Here is a 25,323-nt window from a genome sequence, read left to right as displayed (position 1 = left end):
TATTTCATTGAATTAATGATAGGCTAGCAACACATCACAGCGGAATACAGCAAAACAGCACCAAAATGCATAGAACAAATCTCAGTCCTTGGTGACTTCAACTACAAGTAAATGGACTTCATTGATATGGTAAATGTACAGCATTTATATAACGCTTTTTCTCCAAAGCTCTTTACACTGCATTTCACATTCACCCAATCGCACACATTGACACACTGATGGAAACCATGCAAGGCAGGCACCAACCTGCTCATCGGGAGCAGTTAGTGGTTCAGTGTCTTGAAAGTAAAGCCAAGTAAAGACGGAATATACACCATCAAATTCAAGCTTATTTCAATGCAGCAGTCACAGAACAAGCACGTCTCTGTGACTGCTGCTTTAAAATAAGATTGACATTTATTTTGATTGCGGTTATTCCCTTTTTGATTACGTATTTTTAAGAATCTACCTTAATCCAAGTTGTCTGATTTGAGTTGGCAAATCTTTGGGATGACCTCAACTTTAAGACCAGGTCATGTCTCGGCACTGCACTGGGTTTTGCTGTTAGACCAGAATGTCACGCTCTCATCACATGCTCTGTTCTTGTGTCGTTTCAGGAACTGTATGAGCTGTCGGTAAGTGTCCCACTTCCTTTTGTTGACCATGCGCCGCTAATTCTTCCTTATTTCTCTTTAAACCTACTTTGTCCTTTTGTTTAACCTTTTGGACAAATTCAACAATTTGAGAAAGTACTTAGTGAGTAGTGAATCTTTATGGGATGAGAGTCTCTTGGTAGCTCAACTAGTCAAAGCGATATGGTCACAGCAATCGGACTTCAGATGAGCACCAAATGTCATTGTCACTTCTCTCTCCTCTGTTGTACTAATATGTATCTAATATAAGAAATGAATACAGTGCATTCAAAGTTTAGGTCAAATTAAAGTGTGTATTTTTGGTGTGTTTTGTGCAGTCGGCGTATGAGATTGGTATTGTACGCCAGTTCCCCTTCTCCTCGGCGTGCCAGAGGATGAGTGTGGTGGCTCGCCTGCTGGGAGAGAAACGTATGGATGCATACCTGAAGGGGGCGCCAGAGGTGGTGGCCAGTCTCTGCAAGAAGGAGACAGGTGAGATGTCAACATAACTACAAGTTGTTGTTATTGTTATTATGTGTTGTTATTCTTTCTTACTTTTCCATTTTGTTATACCAATTCCCTCAACTTTTGTCCCTTGTCACTGCTGATCACTACTGGTAGGTTCATTAGGGATTGTGTAGGCAAGCATTTCCGATACACGTGATGTCTACTTCTGGGGGGGACAGTTGCTGGTTAGGTGTCTTGCTCAGGGACCCTTTGGCAAATAGCCCGGGACATGAACTGGGGATCTAATGTTTCCTATGTGGTCTTTCTACCCATTCAGCTACAGTATGGCCCCCATGCACAAACACTGTTGTCCTCAACATTCCAACCATAACGACCGTCTCGTTTGTTTCCGTTTTTACAGTTGCCTTGCGAAACGGCATCATCTCACAGAAACAATGTCCCTTTTCCACCCCTTCTTTCTTTCAGGTGTGACTGTCAGCTTTTGTCAGCTTCCCATTCATACAGCCTCCTCTGAGATGAGTATTTCCCTGCATGTGTTTGTCTTTAATTCCTGGCGTCTCTCTGTGTTCCTCTCCAGTACCAGAGAACTTTGCAGAGGTTCTGGAGGACTACACCAAGCAGGGCTTCAGGGTCATTGCCCTTGCACACCGCCGCCTCGAGTCCAAACTCACCTGGCACAAAGTCCAGAACATCAACAGGTATCACAGCTGCCCTTCACCCCAGTTCAGTGTCACCCTGTTACATATTGTCACTGTCAGGTGACCGTGTATAACCAAAACCATTACTTTTCAGGAAATGGAAAATATAGTTATTTTGTCACAAGTCCTTGGTAATACTTTCCATTGGTTAAATATTTATAAGAGCCACAGGCAGACCTAACCACTTTAACCTTGGTGGGGGGGAAAAGAAGAGGAAGAAAGCAAATCTAGAACATCACAATACATCTTGTGCGATTGTAGCTATTTTTGCAAACATTGTCATACAGAGAATAAAATAGGGCATTAGTTAAAAACACACACAGTGTGAAGTGAGCAGTGCTTTTATGAGTTCATTTCATTTCATGCTCTGTGTCAAAGGTAGTTCTTTAAAAACATGCATCACTACACTATGTGTGCCTACGTGTGTGTGTGTGTGTGTGTGAGAGAGAGAGACACGTGTCTGTATACAGTATATAATGGCCAAACAGGTCAATGCTTCAATGAGCTGATCTTCACTTAGCCTGGCATGGCCAGACAAATATTGCTGCGTAGATATTAGTCTGGTTATCTTTGTGTGGAACCTGCATTTCCAAGGTCGCCTCTGGTTTTAACCCACCCCACATTTGCATACTGGGCCCTGATTGGTCCCTCACTACTTCAGAGGGAGTGAAATCCAATCACTACTGAGCAGTGCCAGACCAAATCAGCAGAGGGCAATTTTTTTTACAATGGCAGACAGGTCTCGTTTTTAGGCTAGTCTTCACTTTCTTCTGCCGAAAACGCTGCAATTTTTATGTTTAAAGCGTGTGCGTGAGTGATCCCTGAGAGCTGTACACGCTCACACGTGCCGCTGTTTGGTTATAATGTTTGATAACTTCAGAAACGGGTTGATTGCGATTCAACAAGTTGAAGGCACTTCAGAGCACTGCAATCTTTCTCTGTAACATATTGCAATGTATTTGACATGTTGCGAATAATTACTGGGTGATTCTAATGAGTGTGTGTTCATGGCAGGGACCACATTGAGACCAACATGGAATTCCTGGGTCTGATCATCATGCAGAACAAACTGAAGGCAGAGACTCCAGCGGTTCTGCAGGACCTCCGCAGAGCCAATATCCGCACTGTCATGGTTACTGGTGAGAACACACACACACACACACACACACACACACACACACACACACACACACACACACACACACACACACACACACACACACACACACACACAGATCACTCTATCTGGGAGCTCTGAAGCTCTTCTCAGGTTCATTCTGGGTGTTTATTCAGCTATTCCTGGAATGTCAACTAATAAAGTTCAACTGTCTGAAAATCAGCTTAAGCTCTAAAGTCCACCTAATGCGCTTTCTCTCTCTCTCTCTCTCTCTCTCTCTCTCTCTCTCTCTCTCATTCTTTCTCTTTCTGTCACTTAATTTTATTAGATTTCTTTTGCTATTTCCTTTTTTCTTCTCACTCTCCCTCCCTCCTCTTTTTCGCACTGCCTCTCTCTGTAGTCAACCTAATTTAAACGGCGTCAGAGTGCCATGTCTTTCCTCACTCTCCACATGCATGGCGCGTGCGCTCACTCACACTCACACACACTGTATAGGATGTGGCTGTGTTTTCCTATAATCCGGTTAGCTGCCTTCTATCCCAGAGGCAGCCCAGCTCCCACGCTGATTCTGGTGATCCAAATCCTTATTTAAATAACAACAGTTGACCCCAGTGCTGTACAATCAAATATAACAAAAACCTCAAAACAATGCAATAAAAGACCTGTTTAAAGCATGGTCACCGTTGGGCAGTATCTCCATATTTCAACCTTGTTTTTGTCGTCAATTAGACCTACAAGCTCACTGCATTAGCTTGTAAATCGGCTATTTTTGAAATGTTTAAAATGTCTTAAAAAACAATAAAAAATTACCGGTTTTGGAGATATAAGGTTTCCACCCAGAACGTGGCGGCTATGAGAGATCTTGGTGGACGGTGTGGTTGTAAAATGACAGAGAGAGAGGTGGGAGCTGCTGTAGCATATTTAATGATCTGTTGGCAAACAATAACATCTTAAAATTGATCGTAAATTGTGAAAAGTGAAATGTCGATGACATCATTAGATGTACCTTTCTATAATTTGCACAGGTGAGCTTTGAGTATAGAAAACATCCAGGGTGTTGTTAGCCATATTATAAATATGACCTCCAATTAGAAAAATGGGATTAGGTTGAAATCTAGGAAACTTTCTCTTGAAACGACAAGCTGCAGCATTCTGGACCAACTGCAAGTAAGGAAGAGGACATAAAGGCCATGACAGTTACTGTAGTCAGCACAGTACCACAGTAGTTACACCTTTCTCATTCTGCACTGCTCCCTCATCCAGGGGACAACATGCTGACCGCCATCTCAGTGGCCAGAGACTGTGGGATGATCCCTCCCCAAGACACTGTCATCATCGCCGACGCCCTGCCCCCCCGAGACGGACAGTCTGCCAAGATTACCTGGAGATACGCTGACAAGCCCAACAAGATGCCACGACTAGAGGTGAGGAAGCATGTGAAGGTCATACAAATACTTTTTTATTTACTTTTACTTATTTCTTTTTATATATATACAAGTCCTGTGCCCAGGGGTGTGTGATGAGGGATTGAATGTAGGAGTCTCAGAAGTAATGTTGGAGAACCCAGACCGTTGCCTGTTGGGCAGATGGCTGGCACCCTTTTATGCCCATATATGGTGTTCCATGTCCAGGCCAGTCTGTGATATCATCTCCAAATTTGGGCACTGTAGTGATGTCAGTTGGGCTTTGTTGGTGTCAGTTGGGCTTTGTTGATGTCAGTTGGGCATTATTACCATGGCGATGACACTGTTTAGTATCAGTGATGTCTGCATGCAGACAGACGTCCATTGTATCGAATGGAACACAGGTTCTTTATTCTATTTTTGGACAAATAATAAGCAGTGGGTAGAGTTGCCATCTTAGAACACGGAGGGTTCCAGAAGTGTTCCCATTTTGATCCTGGACTCCCCCAGAGTTAGTGATGAAGAGTCCTTGAGCAAGACTCTGAACCCCTAGTCGCTCCCGGTGAGCATGTTTTCATATCACTCTTTAAAGCTGGCATTCAAGTAATTGGTAAAAATATTATACATACCGGTATACACAACAAGCCGGCTATTTTGTCTGGGTGGCTGTATTTGGTCTCCCAGCTCTTCTAATGAGACATTTAGATCTGGTTTGACACAACTGGAGGTTAAAATTCAATTTCTCCCCTGAGCAAGCAGGTTGACTCTTATATTATATCTGTGGTAAACATTTAATTACTTGCGCAGTAGACCCAGGTTCAAATCCAGGGTAGAACAGGAAAGTTACATGGTTCATTTTGGACGTCAAATGTAACTGTTTCACTTTTGAATTGTGTGAGGTTAAATAAGTTATCTTCTCACAGCTCAACTTGGCTCTCTAATCTGTACCCCTACTGTATCTGTCCCGGACAGGAAGTGTCAATCAGTCTGGATGACGTGTGTCATGTGGACGAGCCCAAGGCTCAGCAGCACTACCACTTTGCCATGAGCGGAAAGTCCTTCGCCGTCATCGACGAACACTTCCCAGACATGCTCCAGAAGGTAGGGGACACCCTATTCAGGACAGAAAACCTTACAGTAGAGTCTCTTATTGGAGCACATGCCTTATCACAGTGCAAAATGTGACATTATTCTCTTACTGTAAATAAACTTGTCAAGCTTACTCGCCATAGATTATCACAGGCTTTACAGATACAATGTATAGCCTACCAAATCCACAGAGCGGCAATCATAACTGCTGTGTCAAGCGGTACCGCGACACTGCAACTGCAGGGCAGCACTCTGTGGATTTGTCTATAGACATCCACCTTTCATAATTAATTCATCATTAACAATTATTAGAGCTTACACATTTGTATTATCCCTTTTTTAATATGTTTTATTATAATCATTATACTGTAGATATTTGTTAACAAAAAGGGATGAATAGAAACGCAGAATTGCACACAGTGCAATTCTAAACAATGTAAATTGTAAACACAGTTGTGATTGCAGTTTAGGGGTTGCAATTGACACTGTGTGCATGCATGTGTATTGTGTGTAGCTGGTCCTGCATGGAACAGTGTTTGCCAGGATGGCCCCTGATCAGAAGACCCAACTGATAGAAGCACTACAGGGTGTAGAGTGAGTACTACTGTCACTGTTCTGTTATGTAGTGTTCTGTTAACAATACTTTCTATCAACCATTTTATCATATTGCTACGTGAAAAGTAGTGGACGCAGCTGATTGATTGTTGGTTTGATTAATAGGCATATTACTGTGTAGTTTGTGTAGGCCAAGTATGTGGTTGTGGTGAGAGAAGCCTACAACATAAGTTCTCCTTTATTGTTGCCATCGGTGCTCTAATGATCTGATGGCTCTCGGTCAGTCTGTCTGGCTATTCAGCCTGTTTTACCTCAACCTCTCTTGTTACTACAACATACTTTAAAGACTACTAGCTGGATTGCCATAGACTTTGCTGTGCACACAAAATGCACCCCAGATAATTGCCCATACTGATTTTGTGGATTCAATGGCCTCTCTGCTAGCCCCACCCCCCAGGCCAGAATTTCAAAATGCACATGCAATGAAAACTGTAATTAAGTGAATCCATGAATTATGCTGTGGCGCCACCCTCAGGCCAAAATCTACTTTTCGCACAGAATATCTCAGATCTAGAAGGCATATTCCAGGATGCTGCCATGTCATTCATATTTTATTAGTATATACAAGTGCATCATTTTAACTTTTGTTAAGGTAGCTTTTGCGATGAAAATGTGAAGGAACCTGATTATTCTTCCTTATCTCTCTCTCTATAGCTACTTTGTGGGCATGTGTGGGGACGGTGCCAATGACTGCGGTGTAAGTATACTACCTCTTCAAGCTTGGTTTGTACTTCGTTGATTGATTTATACTTCATCAACAAGCTCAACGATACATTACAGTGCAATACATTACAAGCTTGTTGATCTAATATTTTTGGAATGCGACATGCAACGATCCAGCCTTGGATGAAAGTTACAATGTGACACTCATATTCATATCATACACGTTTGTTTCCAGCCTTAGCTAATTTGTTACACTTCAGGAATTTTACCTGCAAACTACTACATTAGGGCAGCAGAAACATCTTACTTTACTTTGAACTTTACATGGAGATAAGTCAAGGCAAATGAGTACGCTGTAACACAAGACCAGTTCAGTTTTGTACAAAACAAGTAGAACTTCTGCTACTGTATGGCCTGTAACCTACTGTACATGTATATGATCCTCTGTTCCTCTCCAGGCTCTGAAGAGGGCTCATGGTGGCATCTCTCTGTCGGAACTGGAGGCTTCAGTCGCCTCTCCGTTTACCTCCAAGTCCCCCAACATCTCCTGTGTTCCCAGCCTCATTAGGTACAGCAGAAGTGACCATACTGCCATCGCATCATATACAGTATCAGTATTATAGTATTATACTAAGGGTTAGTTGTCAATATCAGTATTCAGAGTTTAGACTGCATCTCCATAAAAGCATCACTCCTGTAGTATTTACCCTTTTATTATACCTGTTACCTAGCAACGGCCAACAGCCACCATCCAGCACCGGTTTGCTAATCGTCAAATATTTTGTCATGACAATGATTGTAATACCAATGACCAGCCTGCAACAAAAAATGCCTTAAATGTGCCGAACAACAGTTTATTTATTTGACCCAAACGAGGATCTGTATGCTCTTGAAAGGAATGAGATTAAATCTTCACATGCATGGTATAATTGGAATAATACACGCTGTTGTCTGTATACCGTGATAGTGGCATTGATGTATGGATTATGGAACTCTGCTTCTGGCCACAGTACAGTACAGTGCGACTACAGCTCACCAGAGCCAATATCTCAATGTATCTCTAGGAAAGATTAAGCCCTATTCTATATTTTGTCTTATGATGGTGTCATGCAAAAATAGGGAAAATAACCAAACTTCAAGCTTGCATTTGGGGACTTTTTTTTTTACCATCCCACACCTTTTTCAATCTAACCAAAATTGTGCAAATCTAAAGTTCTAAAGTAGCTGACTGTACATTGATAAATAACTACAACACAGACAGAAAGGCTGATCATTTCAGCTTTTCCAAAGTAGAAATACATTATAGAACAAAATCCACAAAGTACTGCTTACTTCCAAAACATCCAGGTACTCTTAAGTAGATACTGAAGTGGAATAGGATGAATACATTTAAACCTTAATTAATTACTTAAATTGGCATTTCTGGATTAAGACATTCTGATCAAAATGCATTAGCATTTTATTATACTTTGTTCCCATTTCCAAAGGGCACCAGTTTGCTTATCTAATCTATTCAACATTCTTCATACCATTATGAAAATGGTGACCATGTGGTCATGTGTGTTTTGTGTTGTCCACAGGGAGGGCCGAGCTGCTCTCATCACTTCCTTCTGTGTGTTCAAGTTCATGGCCCTCTACAGCATCATCCAGTACATCAGTGTCACCCTCCTTTATTCCGTACGTAACCACAACTCAAATAGTGACAGTCCGACTGTCGGTGCATTTTGTACCATTATCAGGATAGATGGCTAAGGACGCTGATATGGTAGATTCTTTTACTTTGATTTTCTTTTATTATTCAAAGTTGTGAACCAAGTTTTAGTTGGTTTCAAAACATATTATGCACCTGTTGATAAAGATGTTAATGTTAAATTATTAGATTAAAAGAGTAATGAAAAATAACTATAGACGATAAATAAAATAAAGGAGTAGTTCACTGCCAAAATGACTTATTTTCTATAGATTACTACTTTTTTTTCCTCTCTTTTTTGTATACTAGACAGACTGTAAGTGAGCCAACAATGAACTGATCCCATTTGAATGAAAAGACTTTACATTAAAATGACAGGGACTATTCATGAATGTTGGACACACCTATAAAGACAGGAGGATGATCCTCTTTGGGATCTCTTTCCACTTCTATGGAAGGACCAAGGTCATAGCCAAGTTTTAAAAAAGGAAAAAATGCAAGAGCCTCGATTACCTCAGCAAGAACACAAAAAGCTGAAAGGATTTGTTTACAATAGCACATTTTACAGTTCATTTAGAGTAGTAAGAGAAGTAGCTACCCTGTATAAAGACGTATGTGACAAGGATAATGGTTAAGGGAAATGTTGGAGGACATGACAAAGGATGTGTTTCTCTGATAGACCCTTGACCTCTCTTTTCCCTGTTTCTGGTAGATCCTCAGTAACCTCGGAGACTTCCAGTTCCTCTTCATTGACATCGCCATCATCCTCCTCATTGTCTTCACCAGTAAGTACAAAAAAGAAAAACGATTGTAACTACTATACTCTCTAATTGCTACAGTAGTGTTACATTATGGAGGACTAACTAAACGCACATCAACGGTGTGTACTGTCAAATCTGTGGCCTGCAAAGGAGTCCAATCCAGCCTTCAGGATTATAACATTTTCTTATGTACTGTATCTGTGTGTACTGCTCTCAGTAGTATGCTAACTACCCACTGTGTGTGACAGATCAACCCATCAGTCTGTCCAGGGCCTCAACAAGGCAAGCTAATTTCCCCTCATGCAGTCTGTGTGTCACCTATGGGAATAATTACAACATGGAAAGGCATTTTCATTTAGCCTAGTCTGGCCCATGATATAAAATGAGTTTGACGCCCATGGTTTAGACTTCTTTATTGAGCCAAAAAATAAAATAAAATAAATAAGATGGGTCAGTTCAATCAAACAGGTGTTTACGTCCGTAGCCAAATACATAACAATTTAGGGGTCCTTGGCACAAAAAAGTTTGAGATGTATTGTTGAGAAGGCATTTGTAGAATTTCCTCATGTCTTAATTGGTTAATAATGAATAAAGAAATGTAAATAATATTTATAATTACATAATTGTATATAATTGGGTTACTGTTTGTGCTAACATTTCACATACAGTTCACATAATGCTACTCCTAATCATTTTCATCATCTACCAATCTCCCTCCGCACATCGTTCCAGTGAGTCTGAACCCAGCATGGAAGGAGCTGGTGTCGCGACGCCCACCCTCAGGTCTGATCTCGGGACCCTTGCTGTTCTCGGTGCTGACCCAGATCCTCATCTGTCTGGGCTTCCAGATGTTCGCCTTCTTCTGGGTCAAACAGCAGCCCTGGTACGAGGAATGGACGCACCTCTCAGAGTGAGTTCCTCATTTCCCTTTGAGACCATGTCAGAGAACACGTTCTGTACGGTCCAATTCCTGCAACATGTCCTCATGGATGAAAGTTATCGCCATGACTGATTTCAGTAGTTTGGATTCCATAAAGTTCAAGATTTCCCTAAAGGAGGATTGTTGATCAGTTATTTTTTTTTTTTCCCCCACATGGAAGCAGTGGTAAAAAGAGACAGGCATCATGAATACGACCATGTTCTCTGACCTCTCTGATTGAATGCATACTGCATGTGAAACAGACTATGTACTGTACACAGCACTGTTTCCCAAACAGTGGGTCGCGGACACATTTTTATAGGTTCCTTAATTTTTTGTTTCCTACGTTTTGTTTTAAAATTATTATTATTTCAAAACATTTTCAGTACTTTGATGAAGAAATGAAAGAAAAATAATAGAAATTCCATGAATTAGAAAACAAATGTTTAAGAAGTAGTGAAAATAGCCGATCTACAAGCTCACAGCATGGTGCGAAGTGACGCCTTCTGAGCTTGTAGATCTGCTAAACGTCTAATGTTTCTTTTGGGTCTCGAGCTAAAAGGTTTGGGAACCACTGCTGTACAGTATATGGATATCTAGAGGGGCCAGTAAATGTATGATCAGCTTAAAGGACCATACATTTACTGATAATAAAGTGATATAAGTTACTCTACACAGCCCAAATTGATCAATCTAACATGTGAATCTCTCTGTGCTCTTCATCCAGTGCATGTAACCTGTCTTCAGCCCATGACAACAGCAACGTGTCAGAGCTCAACTCCACTGAGGTGGACGACCACAACATCCAGAACTATGAGAACACCAGCCTCTTCTACGTGTCCTGCTTCCAGTACCTCATCGTGGCCGTGGTCTTCTCCAAGGGCAAGCCCTTTAGACAGCCCAGCTACAAGAACTGTAAGACAGAGCTTCTCAAGCTTTATCATGCCAAGGACCCCCAGGGGTCATCAATATGTCCGTACACAGACAAAATAATGTGTCCGTGGCAGAGACTTGGCCTTGTCTATAGCAAATATTAGATTTTCTGTCTTACACATCATTATAATGTTGTTATTTTGATCGTAAGACCAAGTTACTGAACGCAAAGTCTCCAGGTCTTCTTCAGAATATGCACGACACTGATTTACTACGACACTATGGCACATTCTGACTCCACTAGTACAAGTACGTTCTCAAATGTTTTAACTGCAAGGACCACCATTGAGTGTGTACATGTGGTCCATTTGGTTCCATTTGTACGCTCTCAGAGTTACATACCTGTTATTGTCATTCAGGGCCATGTCTTTATGTATTTCTGGTAATATTAGTGTCTGCTCCTTTCGTATGTCTGTGGCAAAAAACTTTTTTTTTTACAAAAATGTCCGCCGCAAGCAACATGGTGATGACCCCTGCAAGGACCCCCACATTAATATGCATTAGTGATTTTGTATGTAATATGTTTTACTGTAGATAAGATTGTAGATATGTATTTTCAGATAGCCAATGTAAAGGGTTATTAAACTGTTTAAGCTGATTTTATACAGTGAAAAGAAAGTCTCTTACACACCTACAAAGGCGACAGGTGCAAACAAAAGTCTGACAAACTGAAAAAGAAAAGAAAAAAAAACATCTTGCACACTGTCTTCAAATGCAAAAAAGTGTTTTAATGGGAAATTATGGGAAATCCCTTTAAAACATTTTTTTTTTGTATTTGATGATATCTACAACACATACTATAATTGGCCAAATCTCTGCCTGTGTGTCACTCTGTGTGGCCGGTGTAACTCAGAAAGCATCCGACCAAACAGTCTCAAAGTCTCAGCTTCCGAGAACCACGAATATCTGTATCTGTCAGTCCACGGGCCTGAGGAGATCACACACATTCTCTATGTTTTCAGGAGATTGATTGGCCAACCTGTAACCTCAAGTTTAGAAAGCTTAGCTGATGGAACGCCCTCAGAATGAGGACGTTTTCGTGGTCCTGACTTTCAAGGGGTTTACATTTAGGTGAGGGTTGGGGGAATGGATATATTGTCAATGCAATACCTCAAAACCTTAAGGTTTAATACTGTGTGTGTGTGTGTGTGTGTGTGTGTGTGTGTGTGTGTGTGTGTGTGTGTGTGTGTGTGTGTGTGTGTGTGTGTGTGTGTGTGTGTGTGTGTGTGTGTGTGTGTGTGTGTGTGTGTGTGTGTGTGTGTGTGTGTGTGTGTGTGTGTGTGTGTGTTTCCCAGGGCCCTTTGTGTTTTGTGCCCTGAGCCTGTATGCATTCCTGCTGTTCATCATGTTTCACCCAGTTGCCGCCATTGACGAATTCCTAGAGGTACGTGGAGACACACTCGTTTAGCAACTGTTTCTCCCAATTTAGTCATTGCTCCCCTGTGTAATGCGCTGCTCACTGCCAACCAACCCTCACTGTAGGCCTGCGGAGGATGTTTAACTTCTTTTCACTAGACGGCGAGTGTGTCGTTTCACGTAAAGAGTATAATGTAAGCAGAGATTCACAGCTACAGTAGCACTTTCGTCCCCGTTTCCCCAACCCGCTGAACAGGCATCCCAACCTATCATTAAGAGTCATGCCTACAGTAAAGACACAATCCCCTAAGGGTATGAGTATGTACTGATCTCTCTGTCATCTCCATCTAGATTGTCTGTGTCCCCTTTGAATGGAGAGTCAAACTCTTAATCGTCATACTCATCAACGCTGCTGTGTCTGTCTTGGTGGAGGTAAGGAGCACAAACACACACGCAGTCACGCACACAAATTGTTTTTCCCACGTTCTATTTTGTTCTCCCATGCAATGTGCTCATCTTTTGTTGGATCAGAGAATTGATAGTGTAACATGAAAATGATCAAGTCCTCATCCTCAGAGAGTCAGGCTACACAGGCTATTTAGGCCTGGGGCCAATTCTGATATCTTCACAAATTGGTACCACCCAAGGTGACCGTAAATTTTTTACATTTTTGACTTCCTACATGTCTCTAGTTTACATTTTGGTATGATAACCCTTTCTGAGACCCAGCTTAATTGATGTTATCACCCGCTAGAGTCGGTCTCCCATCGACTTTCTATACAGGAGGAAAATACCCTGAAAACTTTTTTTTCTGGGTATTTAAGTAGGATGTGAGGGGTCTAACTAGGGGTTTGTCATGATGCTGAATCCATTGCAAGCATTTGTTTTGCACGAAAAACATTCCGTGGGCTAGAAATGGCCTCAGAAAACAATACACGTATGGGTGAGTATTCATGTTAGTTTGAGGCCTTAGGGTTTTTTTTCTCGTGTTAATCAGTCTAAAAGTGCAAAATTTTGCACAGATGTAGCTCAGGGCATGCTCTAATGATTTAGCTAGGGCGCCCGAGTCGGCGACCTTCGGGGTCACCACAGCAACCACAAAACTCTGAAAAGTGATGACTCATCACTTTTCATCACTAAAGTCGATGGGAGCCCAACTTGATTTGGCCGCTGTGGCGACCCCGAATGTCGCAGACTCGGGCGCCCTAGCTAAATCATTAGAGCATGCCTTGAGCTACATCTGTGCAAAATTTTGCACTTTTAGACTGATTAGCACGAGAAAGAAAACCCTAAGGCCTCCGACTAACATGAATACTCACCCATACGTGTATTGTTTTCTGAGGCCATTTCTAGGCCACTGAATGTTTTTTGTGCAAAACAAATGTCTGCAATGGATTCAGCATCATGCCAAACCCCTAGTTAGACCCCTCACATCCCACTTAAATACCCAGAAAAAAAAACTTTTCTGGCTATTTTCCTCCTGTATAGAAAGTCGATGGGAGACCGACTCTAGCGGCTGATAACATCAATTAAGCTGGGTCTCAGAAAGGGTTATCATACCAAAATGTAAACTAGAGACATGTAGGAAGTCAAAAATGTAAAAAATGTACGGTCACCTTGGGTGGTACCAATTTGTGAAGATATCAGAATTGGCCCCAGGCCAATTAAGACGTGTATGAACTTAAGGGTTAAGCTAACATGTGATTCTCTGAAACGTGCCTAAACCATTAATAATGATTTTGTTTAAGGTTTGGAAGCAGGATCCCTTGTCAATATGTTTCTGGCCTAATTTGTGGCCTGACAAATTGCAAGCTTCTTTCCTGAAAAGAATGATCAATCCAGGTAGCTCACCTGGGTAAGAGTGCTTACCACATAAATAAGGCTAGTCCTTCCTGCAGCTGGCCCGGGTTCAGATCCCACCCGAGGCTCTTTGCTGTCATCCCCTTTTTCTCTCCCGCCCCTCCTGTCTCCGTCTTACTGTTACTATCAGAAATAAACCATGAATACCGGGGGAAAAGATTATACTATTCAAAAAAAGAATGATCAATCCATTGACAAGACTTAATGCTAAATCACCTTTATGATTTAGTCAGCTAGCTTGCTACCCACCCGCAATATAGTGCAAAATTTGCTGTGCTGTTCCCTCCTCCTTTGAAAGCTCCCAAGCCTTGCTTAGCATACTCTAGATGGCGCTGTCTACCAAGTTTGCCCAAGTCAACCCCCTCTGCATACAGTCTCATGAATTGAAGGGGAAAGAAAGTCAAAACAGTGACAGAAACCCATTTTACATAACAGAAATCACTCGCGGCATTCTTTTGTGTAAGAAAAACAATCCCTTCTTTTTTTTCTCACTCTAATTCTTTTGTGTGTGTGTGTTCAGTTTAACTGCTCACTGTTTGACTCTTTCACGACTAACGCACAGCTTGAAATAGGGGAGAAGATGATGCACACCCCAAAACCTCATGCACAGAATAACTTAACTTACCCCTCATGAATCTTCTCCCAGTTTGTGGCATCACAAACAAACGTAGAAAAGAAAAATAAATGGATCTAAACCAACGAAGCCAGACGCAGTGTGAAATCAAGTAGTCTGTTTCTGTAATTCTCTCCCTCCTCCTCATGCTCCCATTCCTCCTTCTCCCTGCCCACTGCGTTATTCCATAGACCTTCGTCCTTGACATCGTCTTATGGAAGCTTGTGTTCAGCCGAGACAAACAGGGCAGCTCCGCCGCCCTGCCGCCATCACAGGTTGGAAAAACTCTGACACCTCCTGTTCTTCTTCTTCTCCTGCTTCTCTCTCTCCTTCACACCGACCTCTTCCCGTTCCCCTCCTCCTTTCTCTCGCTCTCAGCCTATCCTCCTTTCCCTAACCTCACACAGCACCTTGTTACAATAACCTCCTAACACCACGAGCATGTGGCCGCCGCCTTCAATTTACCATCTGATCTGTGTCCCCTACCTCTCCCGTGCCTCCTCTTCCTACCCGTGCCTGCCTCCACTACAGACAGTGGAGCTTTCCTATCTGCGCAGGACTTCAAACCAAATTGTTTTTTAGTTTTTTTCAAATCGTGCGTGATTTTACCATCTGTTAAAATAAAAGCCTATCCCAAAACCAAACCAAATATACGTATATATTAGAGATATATTGGTTAAGAACACCTTTACCCCAAAGGGTCCTAGTAGGAAAGAGGAAAGATCTCTCTGGGCAATGCATTCTCACTCCCAAGTCGTCATGTTGACGCTTGGTCAATGTACCTATCGTGTCAGCGAGGACACCATAGGTACCCCTTTCACCCACCATATTGACGAGGACAGGTCATTTACGATTCTCTGCCTATCGGTATGTAGTCAGAAGCAGACATTGCACCACTCTGGGGGCGCCTCATGGGACACAAGTCTGCTTCTGACACTGTTCCTGCCTTGTTTTAAGTTTTAAGTTTCTATTCGTTTTCAGTGCATTTAATGATGTTTTCAAGTCGACATTGTCTGCGTTACAGTATATGTCACATGACACAGACTACCCTGGACATTATTAAGCCACGCAGTGCGTTGTCCACTGACACCAAGGGGTCCTGAACAAGTATTAGTATTAGTAGGGCAGGAGAGAGGGGTCTACCAGCACCCCAATGACATGTTTTCGAAACCTGTTTTTTTTGGACCGTTATGATGTCTAGTTATGATTTCTGCTTGTTGCCGTCGCCAACTAATACCCCATGGGGTTCATTTTTAACCTTTTCTCACAACTATTCCCGATCTGAACCATACAATGGTCATAACAGAAAATGCCATAACGCTTCATGTAAACAACCTACAGGGACAAATGAACACACTTTTCTATATGATTTTGACCCAGGGAATTCATTAAAGTGGTTATTTTTAACATGTATGCACATCTTGACCCTATTTCAGGACAGAAACGGTGAAAAATAACCCAAAAATGTTCAAAACACGTCTATACTTCTCTTTGTACAGATAAATTAAGGTGTATTCTTTTGATACCACAGGTTTTTTAGGACCCTTATGATGTCTAGTTATGATTTCTGCTTGTTGCCGTGGTCAACTAATGTCCCATGGGGTTCATTTTTAACCTTTTCTCACATATCCCCAATTAGTGTGGGGATTTAGGGGAGCAAATGCAAATTTCGTGCAATTTTGACTTAAAGCGCGAAATTTTGCACAGATGTAGCCCAGGGCTTGCTCTAATGATTTAGCTAGGGCGCCCGAGTCTGCGACCTTCGGGGTCGCCACAGCGGTCAAATCAAGTTGGGCTTCCATTGACTTTCTATACAGGAGGAAAATACCCAGAAAAAGATTTTTTTTCTGGGTATTTAAGGAGGATCTGAGGGGTCTAACTAGGGGTTTGTCATGATGCTGAATCCATTGCAGGCATTTGTTTTGCACAAAAAACATTCTGTGGGCTAGAAATGGCCTCAGAAAACAATACACGTATGGGTGAGTATTCATGTTAGTCGGAGGCCTTAGGGTTTTTTTTTCTTGTGCTAATCAGTCTAAAAGTTCAAAATTTTGCACAGATGTAGCTCAGGGCATGTTCTAATGATTTAGCTAGGGCGCCCGAGTCTGCGACCTTCGGGGTCGCCACAGCACCCACACAACTCTGAAAAGTGATGACTCATCACTTTTCATCACTAAAGTCGATGGGAGCCCAACTTGATTTGGCCGCTGTGGCAACCCTGAATGTCGCAGACTCGGGCGCCCTAGTTAAATCATTAGAACATGCCCTGAGCTACATCTGTGCAAAATCTTGAACTTTTAGACTGATTAGCACGAGAAAAAAACCCCCTAAGGCCTCCGACTAACATGAATACTCACCCATACGTGTATTGTTTTCTAAGGCCATTTCTAGCCCACTGAATGTTTTTTGTGCAAAACAAATGCCTGCAATGGATTCAGCATCATGACAAACCCCTAGTTAGACCCCTCAGATCCTCCTTAAATACCCAGAAAAAAAATCTTTTTCTGGGTATTTTCCTCCTGTATAGAAAGTCAATGGAAGCCCAACTTGATTTGACCGCTGTGGAGACCCCGAAGGTCGCAGACTCGGGCACCCTAGCTAAATCATTAGAGCAAGCCCTGGGCTACATCTGTGCAAAATTTCGCGCTTTAAGTCAAAATTGCACGAATTTAGCATTTGCTCCCCTAAATCCCCACACTAATTGGGGATATGTGAGAAAAGGTTAAAAATTAACCCCATGGGACATTAGTTGACCACGGCAACAAGCAGAAATCATAACTAGACATCATAAGGGTCCTAAAAAACCTGTGGTATCAAAAGAATACACCTTAATTCATCTGTACAAAGAGAAGTATAGACGTATTTTGAACATTTTTGGGTTATTCTTCGCCGTTTCTGTCCTGAAATAGGGTCAAGATGTGCTTAAATGTAAAAAATAACCACTTTAATGAATTCCCTGGGTCAAAATCATATAGAAAAGTGTGTTCATTTGTCCCTGTAGGTTGTTTACATCAAGCGTTATGGCATTTTCTGTTATGACCATTGTATGGTTCAGATTGGGAATAGTTGTGAGAAAAGGTTAAAAATGAACCCCATGGGGTATTAGTTGGCGACGGCAACAAGCAGAAATCATAACTAGACATCATAACGGTCCAAAAAAAACAGGTTTCGAAAACATGTCATTGGGGTGCTGGTAGACCCCTCTCTCCTGCCCTACTATATGTGACAAGTTAGGAGTGAGAATGTGTTGCTCCCGGGCTGTGTTTGTATGGGTGGGTGTATAAGACACAATTTACACAATCATTGGAGACATGTTTATGGGAACTGGGCCTGTAAAACATTATCAATAAGTTATACAATTATTATTGTTCTTTATCTCTTTTTCGTTTTTGGCTCCATATGTGTATTCCATGCCCTCGGTAATGGCATATCTCGGGGAGTCTGATCGCTCCCTATTTGATCTGCTCCCTCCCTTCCTCTTAAGGCTGTCTAATATCCTGCTAGCCTCAGCCTAGCATGCCTCTGTTTAGATTCCATTAGCCCCCTTAGCGCTCTGTATCCCTGGAATCAGCATGGCCGAGGTATGTATTTGTAGACCAAGCAGGCTAGCTCTGTCTAGAGGCTCTGCCTCTTCAAAACAAATCATCACTGTCGGGCAGAAACCTTATGTTTCCATAAATTAACAACCTATTTTTTAATTTGTCGTATCATATGACATTGTCATGCAAATGCTGATCTACAAGCATATGATGTGTTGCATTGCAAGCTTGTAGATGTGCTATTTAAAAAAGATATTATTAAAAAAGATATTTAACCAATGAAACATATTAAGAGCTTGTAACAAACGTTCAATTACCTTAAAACTGTTTTGGACATTCCACCCAACAGTGACGATTTGTAGACCAAGACTCTGACTTTACTCTGTGGAACTATGTGGTTATATCGTTTTCAATTCATGTCAATTTGTTATCAACATTAGGTTGTTTTGGACAATGTTTGTTTTTCGCACCAACCTTAAGTGCATTATCATTATCATGCTTAATTTTTTTATTTTATTTTGAAAGTCCTGAATGCATGCAGACTATTACAAACCCAGACATTAGATTGGTTTTGATATAACCGTATACCAATGTGCATGATGTATTACAAATACCGCTATATTTCAGATGTATATAGTTCACATTGTGCATGTTGAAATGATATCGGCATGGAATGATTCGCATTTTAACTGTTGTTGTAAGAATGGAGCATGTGTGTAGACTTTAGGGATGCAGGCTACACCAGTTCACAGTGTCTCCCCCCCCCCCCCCCCCCCTCTGCCCATGTGTTTTCTGTGGGGCCGCTGTATTTATAGGGGGGCGTCGACGTGTGGGGGCGCAAGTGTCTGGCGCACCTGTGCTGTCGTCAGCCGGTGGCCCCCAAGGCTCGCTACATGCACCTGGCCCAGGAGCTCAGCGTGGACCCCGACTGGCCGCCCAAGCCCACCACCACCACTGAAGCCAAGCCCCGGCCGGAGAACGGCTCCTCCTACCAGATCATGATCAACTCCTAGCCCCCGCCATGACCTCAACCACAACTCCTTTACAAACCCCACATACAATAAGTATGGTCCCCATGCTCTGACTGAAATGACCAGTGGAGTATATACCCATTTTTGGACTTTGGAACAAGTTGATAGAAGTTGTAACTATAAAAGAAGATGGCTTTATAAGCGCATTTATTGGTGGGCGATAGGCCAGGCATGTTGGCTGCTCACATTTTTCCTCAACAGGCCGCCCCTCCTGAAGCTTCCGTCTCTGTGTTTATGGGGGTCCCAACAAGCCTTCAAGCTTCACGATTGATGAAACACACACACACACACACACACCCCTCATTTACTGTAGGCTCAACCACAGGCTGGGACCTGTGGCCAGCACTCCATTCATTGTGTCTTCTCTAGCCGAGGGCACATTTTATTATGAGGTGAATCTGTGCCTCAAGGCTTTTTAATACCGTGTACAACATGTGCAGAGAACTGAGAAACGCTGTCACGTTTCTACAAAGGAATGAATTTAGTCAATTACCCATATTCACATCGTTCCCATGTTGCTCTCACATCATAATCAGATGGTGGGAACGCTACCCAACTATGATGGATGAGCCAAATCGCCACCTGTGTGAAAATCGACAATTTAAATCGCTTTCACGCCGATTCTCCAGGATCCTCCCGATAGCTTTTGTTTCTGTGCACCTCATCAAGCCTTCATCTACAGCCAGCTCATCACACAGGAAGCTACATGCATGGACTTTGCATGAAGCCAGCTCCATATGACCATGCCACGGTCATATGACAGCTGTCGAACAGTAGTACCACACAGCCAACATTACTGTATTGTTAAACCAAACCTTTCTGTCTGTATTTAAAAAGGAAAAGAAGCTAAATAACTACGCACAAGAGGCAGCATGCATCTGGTTCGGGACCATGGACAGTTGTCCCCATGTGCATGTACAGAAGACAATGGTCCCCGACATGGGCCAGCACTGCTCCACTTACAGTTTTAGAGTTTCCTTCCAAAATGACGTCCACCAAGGTCACTCCTGTGACAAAGTGACTGACAATGAATTACGGTACTTTTTAAAAGGATGATATGTAACTTTTAAATTAGATGGTTTATTAAATGCTCAAACTGTCACAAACCTGATATTTTAGAAATACTGTCTGAATACCCCCACACCCCCACACACACACACACACACACACACACACACGTGTTTTGGAGGGAAGCTCAATTGTCTTGCCTTTGCTTTTTTGTGCTATCTGTATTACTCTTGCATCACATTGCTTCCTATGGAAGACCAATTAAAACAGATAAGGCTGGGCATTGTGACCCTCCTCGGCTCACTGATATAAGGCACATTCAAAACGACCATGCAGCGGCACTCTTCACGCACTCCCATTTCACACTTGTGGTGTGAGTCCAAGAAAACACCATATTATGGTATACATGTATTCTTGGACATACCTGCAGAGTCCAGAGATATCAAAGGGCTATATTTCATGTCCCCTAGGCCAGTGGTTCTCAACCTTTGAAATTTGAACTTCATTTGGATCCATTTGTACACTGTCAAAGTTACAGACTTGTAAGGGTCAATTTAGACCCCCATAAAGGAACCTAGAGTCCCTGGAATCCACTTTGAGAAACACTGACCTAGGCTCTATGATGCTTCAGTGAATAGGACTGACATATACAGTCGGATCAGAATCTCAATGGTCCTACTCTGCATTGTCAAGCTATTTCCATCAAAGTATTGTTTGCAATTCAGGTGAATATGTATGTATGCCTCTCAGCGCAAGCGATCACATATCATACTAGTTTGGTTTGCCTGTTGGCTATTTATCTCATTTTGATTATATGAATATGAAAGTAATAAAGAATATAAAATACATTTGTATTAATCTGGGGAGAGACATGGGCTAAAATATTGGATATTGAACTATACTTGCTCCAGACATTAAGTAGGCGAAATATATTGCTATTTTAAATGTTCTTGAGCCTTATGAGAAGGACTAAAGAAGGATTGTGGATCACCTTGGCTAGGATGTGGCTGGATCTGACATCCTTGTGCCAATTTGCTGTGTCTACATTTGGACTAAAATTAGGCAGTTGTATATTATGACAAATCTGGTGAGGCCTAGACAGACTCGAGGTGTTCTGAATCTCTTATTTATTTGGATGATTTTCTTTCTGAGCTTTATTTATTACAACAGGTAAAACTGTTGCTTAACCACTTTAACCCTAGTGTCCCTATTCCTGAATGAACATTCAGTGAAAAATAACAGATTTATAAGCTCAAGTGAGCTTGTAATATTGGTTATTTTAGATGAAGAGAGATTGTGATTTGGTGGAGGGGTGGCTAGTATATGGGGGACCCCAGTCAACTAAGTATACAGTATAGGGTTTAAGTGGTTAATTTGTACACCGTCATACGATTAATTATAAATCGGGTTTAAGGGTCTTGAATGTTGCACAAAGAACAAACAAACAATGGCAATTCGATTTTCCAAAGAAATGCAGTGTTTTGGTGTCTCTCCCTACAGAAGTACTGATTAGTTGCATTTCCCAAAGAGTTATAACATTTAGTAAACACTGGTACAGTGATTGTTAAAAAAAAAAAAAAGAATATTCTCAGCTTTTTAGAATACCCTAATGTAAGACAACTGAATAGGATTGAATTTATGTTGGTGGTAATCTATTTGTATATTTGTTTGAGATGTACATTTACAGTAGCCATGTGTGTAAAGAAAAGAAGAAAAAAAATCTGAAAATGATTGTTTATGATGTATGGAAAAAGTCATGCATTTTTATATCAAAGGGCTGAAGTGTTGATGGTTTTTCTTCTACTTGTTTGGTACTGTTTGTCATAATCAGTTGTCTGTCAACATTTTATTTGTACTGTCTAGATTTACTTGTGTACTGTCACTTTTGTTACAAAGTTGCAATAAGCTTGCGTCTTCTGGTTCAGTCATGATTCCTGTGCTTATTTTAATTTTTTTCCCCACAATTGCAGCCAATTATTTTGGTGTACAATGATCAGGGCACTTGGATCACGGGTTAGATCACAGGTGTCACTGCAAATCTCTAAAGGGTGATTTACTGTATATTTGGTATGCGCTGGTGTTGTACACCAGATCTACAAGCTCATAACACGTCGCAGCATGACTCTTTGTGAGGTTGTAGAACTGCTATTTTTGTTGCGGGACACCAATGCACAAACAAGTAAATGAGACCCTTTAAAGAGACACTAACCCATTTTCAATGTTCTCTTCATATAATTGGCCCCCACTTATTGCTCATAAGATGGCACAAGTTCTTTTTACTCTGTCTCAGAAGTGGGCTGTGGACCCTAATGAAACTTTATTCCAATGACCATCTGTGGTCATTTCAAGTAACATTTCAACCAAAAAAAACATATATATTGATGCTTCCATTTTATTGTGCTAACTTTCCAGGAAGACAAAGGCTGTAGTTTCTCTAATCGCTTGGAATCTCTGTTGATGAGGTGATTGGAGTAATAATTCTGAACGGCCCACCTCTGAGAGACAGGGTGGGTAGACAGAAGTGGTACCATCTTATAATGAGAAGATGAGGATTAAAATCATTTAGTCTTTAAATTAATCCATGTTTAGGTTTGTCTGTCTCAGTATGTGGGTGTTCACCGAGGGGTCTTACAAGGGAAAGAAGGGAATTCTACTTTAATGTAATGTTTGTAGAATCCTCTTGGAATTCAGATTATAAGCAGCTATGTCTGACAATCTTTTGATTTTTGTGTATTTGTATTTCTTTGCTCACCATCCATCAGTCATCCAACCATTTTTTTTTATTTCATACTGAATTCTCTTCCTTTTTAGTTTTTACATGTTGAATCAAAATGTCGCTATTAGCTTAGGAATGTGGCTTTGTACGGTCTTCTCTTCTCATAGGAGCTGAGTAATTAAACAATAATTCAGCTCCAACTGTCGTACTGGTGCACCTTAAGAATTTCACTTCATCACTTCATTTAGTCTAAAGTCTAAACTGTAATTCTTAATTTATAGTCCGTCGTACAACGGTATTATGCACCAAAAAACAGCTGATTTAAAACCTTGTAGATTAAGGGAAAATCTGATCTGAGCTGTCATTCTCATTTCTTGCTGTGTCTTTGTTCGCTAACAAACTTCTCTGGCAGCCAAACAAATGTCCACATATTGGAAATTATTTTTGGAATTGTACCTGGAGTTGATTTATATGACAATGGCCTTTCCTACTGTACAGTACTGTAGTACTATATATAACAGTACTATGTTGCATTACGGTTGGAGATCCGCTATTTTCAGCGCACAACACCATCTTACAACAAAGTATAAATCAGGCTTCAATGCTTGCAGCTTTTCAATGCTATAATTCTACATTTTACTCCGACATAAATACAGTATGTCATAGAAACAGTTTATAATGTGCTTTAAAAAGCTATGCGTTATAATAGGTACCACAATACTGACTGACATCTCTACTTGGCATTGTCTGCATATTATTCACGTGGTTGAAGCAAAAATGGTTGAGGCATTTAGAATGGGTCAACCACTGAGTCTTTGGACCCCTCATGTTGACGTTTCCTCAGGGAAATATGTGTATTTGTAATGACTAGAGAAATCTAATAAAAGTTGATACCTAAAAAACCGAATGAAAATATTACTGTCGTTAAAACATTTTATTACAATTCTCCTGTATGTTGGCTTTTTCTGTCAAGATCATTTTGTTTTGTTTCAATTTTGCCTGTCCCACAACCTCAGCAAGAGGCTGTTCTGGAGTATGTAATGTTTTTTTCCTCCACGTTTTAAATAACCTACACATTTTTGTACTTTGTAATTTATTTTTTATTTATTTTTGTTTTACATTTTTTCTGAGAATTGTATTTTTGATTTCACTTGATTTCTTTCTTTTCAATAAATGTGCTGAAAAGTCATTTTGTTTTACTTTTCCTTAAAATCAAGTAGTTACAATGTCGAATTGTTTCAACGAAATAAAAGAAAAATAAACAATGGAAAAGGGAAATTACCAAAGGAGTGAGGGTAGGAGTACGGAACGTGATTTAAAGTGATGATTTGGACTTGCCAGTGTTGATCTGAGAACAGTTGACTCTTTGAACTGATATGGAGCAGTAGATCACTGTTAGAACATTATGGGTCAAACTAAAGATGACATTTGAAACAATGTCCTACCTGGCATTCAAACCCTGGTCTCCAAAATGTAAACTCAACCAACAGGTACAGTAGTTCTCATTTGGCCACCTGAGATATTGTGCTTATGAGCTCCAAACAGTACTACTTTTCAACCAATAGGTATCCTACCCAACACTCATCAGGGTCTAAATTTCCTCAATGGAGCCAAGGTATATTAAAAAGAAGGTCCAGTCACAGAAGGCATATTCTCTATCATGCAATAAAACCTGTAATAAATGTAGATCATTATGCTGAATCCTTCATATCATAACATGCACTCCTCACTTGTGGTAGACCTGGAAGACCTATTTGTTATTCAACTCCATTTAATACTGCACTACTAAAATAACAGCAGAGTGATTGCTTGTATCTTAGATCTTATATTATGTAGGATATATTAAATGTAATTCACTATCACTTCAATTTTGTTTTATATTTAATGAAAAACACAATACTTATACAATATATACCTGAACAAAACTATTATGAATGGACTGATTTACATGACATTTTCATTTCATTACATGATTGAGATTTGAAAATCCCAAAGTCAACCCCCTCCAGATGAGGTCTCTATAGTGTCACTGTCAGGGAAATAACTTGCCTTTATTCCTCTGGTTGGCACTTTAAAGTCTAGTTTGGGGCGGAACCAGCCACCACATTCCCTGTGAGCCGGAACAAAGACTCTGGTGGACATCTAGTATCTACAGAATAAAACTGTATTGGTGAGTAGCTAAAGTGTTATTTTTATTTTAACAAGACAAGGGGCTGAGCAGCCTGGGCTACCA

The 25,323-nt window shown here is 41.1% G+C and overlaps 1 protein-coding gene across 2 annotated transcripts in view; it reads left to right on the top strand.

The window, feature by feature from the left end:
• The window catches only part of atp13a3 (ATPase 13A3), a 68,772-nt gene extending 44,493 nt beyond the window's left edge, over positions 1-24,279 (top strand). For both annotated transcript variants that reach the window (XM_080724685.1, XM_080724684.1), the window contains 17 exons: positions 597-614; positions 950-1,103; positions 1,657-1,777; positions 2,792-2,916; positions 4,158-4,318; positions 5,270-5,398; positions 5,901-5,980; positions 6,656-6,698; positions 7,123-7,232; positions 8,245-8,341; positions 9,067-9,139; positions 9,848-10,025; positions 10,762-10,949; positions 12,263-12,351; positions 12,675-12,755; positions 14,988-15,071; positions 19,151-24,279. In XM_080724685.1, coding sequence (XP_080580811.1) covers positions 597-614; positions 950-1,103; positions 1,657-1,777; positions 2,792-2,916; positions 4,158-4,318; positions 5,270-5,398; positions 5,901-5,980; positions 6,656-6,698; positions 7,123-7,232; positions 8,245-8,341; positions 9,067-9,139; positions 9,848-10,025; positions 10,762-10,949; positions 12,263-12,351; positions 12,675-12,755; positions 14,988-15,071; positions 19,151-19,348 — 1,929 coding nt within the window. In that variant the 3' untranslated portion in view covers positions 19,349-24,279. The remainder of the gene's footprint in view (positions 1-596; positions 615-949; positions 1,104-1,656; positions 1,778-2,791; positions 2,917-4,157; positions 4,319-5,269; positions 5,399-5,900; positions 5,981-6,655; positions 6,699-7,122; positions 7,233-8,244; positions 8,342-9,066; positions 9,140-9,847; positions 10,026-10,761; positions 10,950-12,262; positions 12,352-12,674; positions 12,756-14,987; positions 15,072-19,150) is intronic.
• The last annotated feature ends 1,044 nt before the right edge of the window (positions 24,280-25,323 follow it).

Source organism: Nannobrachium achirus, assembly GCF_963921795.1.
Source record: "Nannobrachium achirus genome assembly, chromosome: 1".
Lineage (NCBI taxonomy): Eukaryota > Metazoa > Chordata > Actinopteri > Myctophiformes > Myctophidae > Nannobrachium > Nannobrachium achirus.
This window is presented reverse-complemented; position numbering and strand designations above follow the sequence as displayed.